At 28.6% G+C, this 8,966-nt stretch overlaps 1 protein-coding gene across 1 annotated transcript in view; it reads right to left on the bottom strand.

Annotated features, from left to right (window-relative positions):
• The window catches only part of LOC117171497 (DNA replication licensing factor Mcm6), a 20,958-nt gene that overhangs the window by 10,148 nt on the left and 1,844 nt on the right, over window positions 1–8,966 (bottom strand). The window contains exons 3-6 of the mRNA XM_033358861.1: window positions 7,874–8,138; window positions 6,251–6,453; window positions 3,316–3,514; window positions 2,676–3,206 (exon numbers count right to left, since the gene is read on the bottom strand). Of these exons, the coding sequence (XP_033214752.1) occupies window positions 2,676–3,206; window positions 3,316–3,514; window positions 6,251–6,453; window positions 7,874–8,138 (1,198 nt within the window). The remainder of the gene's footprint in view (window positions 1–2,675; window positions 3,207–3,315; window positions 3,515–6,250; window positions 6,454–7,873; window positions 8,139–8,966) is intronic.

Below are 8,966 nucleotides of genomic sequence, written 5' to 3'. Positions count from 1 at the left end.
ACGTTACCGGCTAATGCCGTTGGAATTGATTGTTGAAATATATTTTTTTACATCTTTTATTATTAAGCTTTGTACTTAAACGTAGTTTTCTTTCGGCTCTTGTATTTATCAAAGCTTGAGACCGATATTTTATGTATAAAAAAAGTTCGAACGTTCAAAAAATGTTGAGGTTCAGAAAAAAGATGAAACATTTTTCAGTGAAGTTCCTACCAAAATGCAGTACCTAAACGTACTTTATTGTGCTCCAATACATGTCCCAAAGTTTCAGCTCGATATTTTATTTACAAAAAAAGTTCTTAGGTTCAAAAAAACATTCAGTGAACGGAAAAAGTGAGGTTGGTAATATAGGTATTTAGCTGTGTCACATGCCCTTAAGAAAAAAAATTAATTTTGAACGAAAAATGTAGTATCTGATATTGAGAAAAAAAGTTTTTAATTTTTAATAAAAAAAAGTTTAATTCAACCAAAAAATACGAGTTTTCAACATGAGTTACATTTTTAACTACAAAAGATTTTTCGGCCAAGGGAGAGAAACATACTTAAATTTTTGAACTAAAAAAAAAAGAAACCATTTCAAACAGAAAAAACGTGTTTTCAACAAAATAGTTAGATACAGCAATGTAAAGCTAACTTACAAATGAAGAATCATGGTTACTGAATTTTATATTGCAATTTTTTTTTAATTAAGCAAGCTTGCGAAAATAAAAATAAAATCCCTGACAATTCCCGGTTTTCCAGGTAGGATAGATACCCTGATAATAGTGTAATTAGCGAAATATTTTGACAAATAAGTGATATTAGAAACATCGCTTAAAAAAAAGTAAAACTGTGTCGATAGTGGTATGAGTTCAAGCCCTGAATTTATAAAAGTTGAGTTAAACAGGGTATCTAGCGAATCTTAGGAACAAAATTCAAGGTCTTTTCCGGGTTAAGAAATCAAAATTTTTCAGGTCTCCTTTTTTACATCAAATAATGAAATAAGCGTTTGTCATACATGTAAAAAATGAGCAATTTCAATTTTTATTAGCCAAAAATGTCTTAAAAAATCCGAATCGTAAATAAACAAATTCTTAATTTTTTTGCGAACATGAGATTCTTGAAATCTAAAATCTTTGTGAACTCTTTCTTCAATCTTTGTTTGCGAAATCTTTTATGTGTGTTTAAAATCATTGGAGTTTTTCAAATCTTCTCAAATGTGTTGAAACCTTTTGAAATCGCTTAAAATCTTTGAAATTCTTGAAATCTTTTGAAATCCTTATGAATTCTTTAAAGTAATTGTGAAATCTTCTCCAAGTCTTTTGTATTCGCTTTAAATCACTAGGATATTTGAAATTTGTTGAAACCTTTCGAAATCATTAAAAATCTTTTAAATGTTTTGAAATCTATTAAATTAAATCTATTAAATTCTTGTCAAACATTTTTAAATCGTTTAAAATTTTTGAAATAGTTTGCAATACTTGCAATCTTGTGTACGGCACCCTTGTTGAAATCTTTGAAATTCTCGTATTGTTTTGAAATCTTTTTAAATGTTTAATGAAATCTTTGAAACTTTTGTGAAATCTATTGAAGTTATTTAAAATCTTTGAAATGTTTGAAATCTTTAAAATCTTTTGAAAGTTTTAAAATCTTTGTGCAATGTTCGAAATCTTAGCGAAATGTTCGAAATCTTTTGAAATCTTTGTGAATTCGTTGGAATTATTTAAATTATTACAAATCTTAGTGAAATTTTTTGTTATCTCCTAAAAAATTTTTAATCGTTTAAAACCTTTTAAATGATTTGAAATCTTAGAAATATGGTTAAATATACCCTTTTTAAAATCTTTTAACTATTTTGTAGATTTTAAAATCTTTGTGAAATGTTACAAATCTTTATGCAATGTTCGAAATCTTTGGGGAACTTTAGTGAAAACTTTTTGATCTAGTGTACACGGCTTTTTGGAATGTTTGAAACCGTTGAAGTCATTGGGAAATATTTTTAATGTTTATAAAATCTTTCTTCAATCTTTGTTTGGAAAATCTTTTGTATTCATTGAAGTCATTGAATTATTTGAAATATTCTGAAATCTAAAATGTTTTAAAACTTCTTGAAATCGTTTCAAAATTGCTGTGAAATCTTTATTGAAATCTGACGTGCACGCCTTTTGTAGATCGTTAACATCCGTGAAATCTTTATGAAATGTTAAAGATATTAAAAATATTTTTAAATGTTTGAAATATTTTGAAATCTTTAGAAATATTTTGTAATCTTTTAAAATCTGTTGTACACTCAAAAACCGAGTGGTCAACCCCTCGAAAAATTCGTTGTATGGCCCTGGATTATTTTAATTCTGAAACTGAATTAACATCGAAATTTAAAACTAATAATTTTTATAATTTTTAAGTTGAATACCTAAACAAAAAGTGTCTTGAAATATCTTTCTTTATTCTGTAATAAACAAAAGATATATATTGACGAATAGAAAAATGGTTAGCAGCAATATTTTTTCTAAACGAGATATTTCTTTCATAATAAGCTAAACGATATAAATTACTCTTCGCATGTCGATAAAATTACGGTTTTAAAAGAAAAAAAAGAAAAATTAAAATTCAACGTTTTCTTGAAAAAATCAAGGAGATTTCTAGGTTTTCAAGGTTTTCAAGATTTTCAAGGTCACTAGACACCCTGTTAAAATTACCTTAGCGAGGGAAATGGTCTGCTGTTCCATCGCCTCGTGAATAGCGACTTGATCTTTAGGATCCATTTTGTCAAACTCGTCGATACAGCAAATTCCATTGTCCGCGAGCATTAAAGCTCCAGCTTCAATCACAAAATCTGAAGACTCCTCGTCTCGCACAACAGCTGCAGTCAATCCCGCAGCCGTCGACGCTTTTCCAGACGTGTAAATAGCTCGCGGCGAAATATCGGCCACCTGTTTCAAAAGTTGTGACTTTGCAGTACTAGGATCGCCCACAATGCAACAATTGATGTCGCCTCTCAGAGTTGTTCCTTCCATAGTCGTTTTTCCAACGCCACCAAATAACATCAGAGTGATTCCTTTCTTCACCTCTTCACTCCCATGAATCGATGGGAACAAACTGACGATCAAGTTCTGATAGAGATTTCGGTCGTGACTCATTTCATAAACTTTATTCCATTCTGATTCTGCCATTTGCCGCTTGATATTATCCTGGGAAATTTCTTCCATTGCCATTTCTGTACCGCCAAACTGAAAGCAACAATTAGTCAAGTAACGGAGTGACATTTTAATGTAACACGAGCAATGAAACTTATGGATGAACAATTTGAATTTCAATTTTTATTAAACGTATACTTACCCTGAGGCTTGTGGCTGCAATACTGCAAGCAAGAAAGGCCATTCTGTAACTCAGATCTCTTACACCAAGAGCTTTAAGACCTCTCACTCCTTCTCCTTCATCAAAATTTCGGTTGTTCCTTGTAATTTCGGTTTTTGTTCCGGGAAATGAGAGGGCACCCACGTCGGGAACTACTATCAAAGTTCCGGTGAAGTCATACCTAAAATGATAACAAATAATTCAATAGAGAAATACTAAAAATTTAAAAAAAAAGGTTTCGCTATGAAATTCATGGAAATTAAAAAGAAAAAAAAACGAGAACCTACAGATCAAAGTTAGAAACCACTTTTCAATGTCTTCAATCAAATTTAAAAATAAAATTTGAAAAGGGAAAGATAAAGAAGGCAAATAATAAAAAGATATAAAGAAATAAAAAAGACACTTAGGATTCTCGTTTTTTTTTAATTTCCAAGAATCTCGTACTTGAGTTTGAACACAGTAGTCAAAAAACTTTATTTGCAACATTTCCTGACTTTTCCCTGATAAATTTTTCAGTTTACCTAACCGGTCATATTCAAAGATTAAAATTTTCATCTCGTAACATTTTCAACGTCGATTTTTTCATAAACCATTTCAGATTAAAATTAAAAAATTTATTTCAACGAAACATAGATGAATTTTTAACCCAAAAGGACGAATTTTCAACAAATCAGATGAATTTTTGACCAAAATAGATGTCTTAAAACAAAATAGTTGCATTTTTTACCAAGTTGCCGAATTTTACTAACAAAACGGATGAAAAAAAATAAACCTCATCCAACAACAATTGAATTTTCAACTAAATAATTCAGTTTTGTAGATGAAAATAGAATTTGGAAGAAAAAAATAACTTTCAATCCAAAAAGACGTATTTTCTATCCAAATAGATTTTTAATTTCAACAAAATATTAATTTTTCAACAACCTAGTTGAATTTTTAATCAAATAGTTGGATATTCAACAAATAAAGATGAATTTTCAATAAAACAGACATTTTGCATTTCTAATTAAAAGAATGAAATTTTTACCACAAGTGGTGTATTTTAAAACTAAAAACAAAATTTTGCCAACAAGAAAATTAATTTTCTACCGAAACATACGACTTTTCAACAAAATACATGAATTATCAAACAAATAGATGAATTTCACACTAAAGCAGATAAATATTCTACCCCAAATGGAAAAGATCAATTTTTTTTATTAAAAATATTAATTTAAGAAAAAAAAACTAACTTTTAACCAAAGAGAGGAATTTTTAAATAATATTGTCAATTTTTTTATCAAAAAGACGAGTTTTCAACAAATAACGACTTTTCAGTCAAAACAGTTCATTCAAATTGTTGAACTTTCAAATCAAAAGACAAATTTTCTGTAAAACAGTCGAATTTTCAACCCCAAAATATGAATTTACAACATAAAAGTTAATGTTCAACCAAACAGTTTGAAATTAGTTTCTCACCAACGGGTTAAATTTTCATTCAAAAATTGAATAATTAAAGTTTCAGTTAAAAAAATTTATTTCAAATTAAAAAAGTTAAATTGTCTACAATATATTTTGAACAAAGTAGTTAAACCTTTACTCAAGCATTTATGTTTTCAATTTAAAAAGATCAACTATCAACAAAATAATTCAACTTTTAACCAAAGAGATGAATATTTTGACTTACATAAAATGATGAATATTCATCTGGAATAGTAAAATTTTCAGCCCAAAACATTAATTTTCAACAAAAGAAAAAACATTTTCACCAAAAAGATTAATTTTGAACTAAAATTATGAATATTCAACACAAAAATGGTTTGTTAACAAAGTGGTTCAACTTTTAAGCAAGTAAATCAATTTTCACCGAAAATATGAATTTTCAACAAATAATGTAATAGCAGATATTTCAACCAGTTATTTTTATGTTTAATCAGAAAAGTCTAATGTCACTAAAAAGAAGCATTTTTATAGAATAGTTGAATCCTCAACCAAATAACGTTTCATTTTTCAACCAAACAGATGCATTTTTGGCCAAAAAAGTACGACATTTCTAATAAAACGGGTAAATTTTCAAACCAAGAAGAGGAATTTTCCAACAAATATTTGAATTTTCAAACGAAGAAAGATTTCCGTTGAATATTCGACACCAAAATATGAATTTTCAACCCAAAAAGGGGAATTTTCAACGAAACAGTTGAATTTCTACGCAAAAAGTATGACTTTTTTAACCACATTTTTTAATTTTCAGCCAAGTAATAAAATGTTTAACTAAAAATAAAATCGTCAGGAGGAAGAAACTGAAACGAAAAACTAGAAATAAAAGTACAAGGTTAATAAATTTCTGACAAAAATATTATATAAGGGTGGCCGCAAAACTTTATTTTCACCATTCTCGAATTTTCGCCTGACAAATTTTGTAGTTTACCTGACCATTACTAGTCAAAGACCGGAATTTTAATCTTGCAAAATTTTCAACATAAAATCTTTTATAAACGAAATAAAAGGATTTCAAATTAAAATATGAAAACGTTATATTTATCATCCTTGAATGATATTGTAAGTGCCTCTTACAGAAATGCACTGACTTTTACAAGATTTTTTTTAAATACCTGAATTTCCCTGATCAATAAAATGCAATGTCTTCATGATTTCCAGGTTTTCCCAGGCCTAAGGCCACCCTGATTTGAATGCTGGAATGTTGTTAGAGAGAAATTAAAAATTATATTTAGTCTGAATGTAATGTCCCTAATTTGAAAAAAAAACTACTAGTATTAATTCAAAAAATACAAACAACAAAAGGAATAATTCATCAGGACGCCCACTCAATTCTTTAGAAAATTTTCCCGGTTTATTCAATTTACAACTAATTGTATAGCTAAAAGTTATATACTACTAAGAATACTAAGAATACAAAGTATTTCTAATTAAATTATACCTGTCACCAGCTTGAACAGTTTCGACAGTCTCAGCTCGGAGGACGATGTCCATTGAACGAGGAATACATCCTCTAGGAAGTTCTGCTTGTGTCTCTTGGATTCTTACTTTTTGAAAATCAACAAATATCGAAGCGTCCGTGTCAAGCATGAAACGGCGTCGATTGTTGCAGACCGGATTTACACAAATCGTAGGATTTGTAAACTGAAAAGAAAATGCGCATTTAAAAGGAGAAACTGACTCGTACTTTGTGATAAAATGTAGGGACGAAAGGCTACTTTCTGTCAGCTCATAGGGTACTTTTTGCGCGCTCAAAGGGTAACTATTCAGGCTTTCTTCAAATTCTTTCGTAATTTTTTGTCCACAATTTCCGTAAAATTAGAATGAATGTAGAGGCATTTAAGGTAAACGGGAAAAGGTCAATAAAATTCATAAAAATTCGAGGTAGAATTGAGTGAATTAGAAAAATTAATAAGGATTTAAAATAATTCAGGATAAATTAATAGGAATTCAGGGTGAAGTCAAAATAAATTTGTAAAAAACATTTGAAAATCTTTGAAGCTCTTCGAAATCCCTCACTTTTTTGGAATAAATTAGTTGAAATTCATGAAAATATTATAATATCCTGTGCAGTGCTATGAAATTTGATAGTTACAGAAAGCCTAAATGAGATATTAAAATACATTGGGAACATTTAAAATCCCTTAAAATCATTGCAATACTTAGAAACCTTATAAAATGCCGTTAAATCTACAAAATCATCCCTTAAAATTAATTTAAAATTCCTTGGAATCTTTTTAAATTATCTGAAATATTTCAAATCCTTTGATCAATTTATCGATGTATCCTCAAGATCAATTGAATAAAAAGTTTAAAATTCATCCAATTAATAATGTAGAATAGAGTAATTTTTGAAGAATTCAAGTGAACTGAGAAAGTTCAAAATAATTTAAATGAATTTAGGATAAATTACTAAAAATTCAGGGTAATTTCTAAAAAATAATTTCTTATCTCTCAAAATCTTTGAAACCCTATTAAATTCCTCAATTCACTTCAATAAATGCAAATTTCACCAAAGTATGATTGAATCTCATAAAATTCTTTAAAATTATATGATGCTTCCTGAAACTCTGGAAAATATATTAAAATATATTTTGAGAGCTTTGAAATATCTTAAAACCGTATAGGTCCGGTAAAATCGTTTCATACCATCCTAAATTTTAGTTAATTCTTTATCCTAAAATATTTCAAACGTCTTGAAATTCCTTCAAATTAATTAAATTAATTTACAATTGCTTCAAATAATTTTCAATTCCCTGAAATATTTCATATTAAAAGCTCTTGAAAATGCCGTAGAATTTTTTAGAACACCGTAAAATCTTTTTAAAAAATCCTTTCAAATTACTGAAATCTATAACAAATTAATCGGGATCTTTAAAATACCCGGAAATATTTTAAAAGAATTCAGGATTATTCAGAACTAACTATAGACCTGAATTAAATATTAAAAATAGGGTTCTTTAGGAAGCTTGAATAAATATAGGGTACAATAGAGGACATAGGGATCGGTCTGTGGGGCCTAGGATGGAATTACTAAATCCGCTTTTCCTGATTATTTACTTACTTTAAACTGCTGCTCAACATTTTTGATAACTGCGTTGCAGTCTAAGCAAACGAAAGCGCCACTGATTAATTCTGGATGAACTGGGTGCGTTCGCACAACCTGGCCAGAAATACGTATCAAGGTGCCGATTTTCGTAGTGGTGAGTTCTCTTAATTTGTGTCGAGTGGGCACATCAACAAGACTCACGTAACATTCCTTATCCTTTTTTAAACTGATCAAGTCCTTAAGATAGTTTTCAACAGCTTTGCACAAATAAGGATAAACCCTGTCAAAAAAATTAGACAATCATTTTTAAAACTTGAATATGAACATATAGAAAGAATTTTGGGATGGCAAAAATTCCTAGCTATTTCCCGGATTTCCCAGTCAAAGATTACATTTTTTCCGGTTGAATTTTAAGCGGTTATAGTTATTACTATTCAATACTAATTTCTTTATTACATACATTTTGAAAAGGACGTTGTGTCCATTCAAAAGGACAAATGTTAAAAAACAGTTAAATTTTTTTTAAAATAATGAAATTTTCACCCTAATAGTAGAATTTATAACCGATAGAGATGAATTATGAACCAAAAGTTTGATTAACTTATTGTTAATCATTTTAAGTTAATAAAAACTATTAACCTTCAAAGTTAAAATTATAAATTATTTAAAATTTTTCTTTTGTGACAGAATAGAAATGACTTTTTAAATAAAAAGACGTAGATTTCAACCAAAAAAGAAGACTTTTAATAAAACAGTTAGATTTTTAACACAATAATTAAATGTCTAAACAAACAGTAGCATATTTAACAAAACGAGTTGAATTCCGAAACAAAAAGTATAATAGTGGAGTTTTCTATAAAGAGAAACAACTTGGAAGCAAAAATGATTGTATGTTCATATTAGATTCTGATTCTGATTTGTGTCCCCGAAATGACTGGAGGTGAGTAAATTTGATATTTTACGGCAAAACATATAACAGGTGAGCTTATGGTACTCTCCAAATTCCAAACACATTTTTTTTGGAAATCGAGAGGATATTTATTGCAAAAATCTAAAATTATCTGAAAAATTTCCGGCTATTTCACGGAATTCATTCAGACAATTTATT

The sequence above is a fragment of the Belonocnema kinseyi genome, chromosome 4 (assembly GCF_010883055.1).
Source record: "Belonocnema kinseyi isolate 2016_QV_RU_SX_M_011 chromosome 4, B_treatae_v1, whole genome shotgun sequence".
Taxonomy (NCBI): domain Eukaryota; kingdom Metazoa; phylum Arthropoda; class Insecta; order Hymenoptera; family Cynipidae; genus Belonocnema; species Belonocnema kinseyi.
The sequence above is the reverse complement of the archived record's forward strand: the minus strand, read 5'-3'. Positions and strand labels throughout refer to the sequence as shown.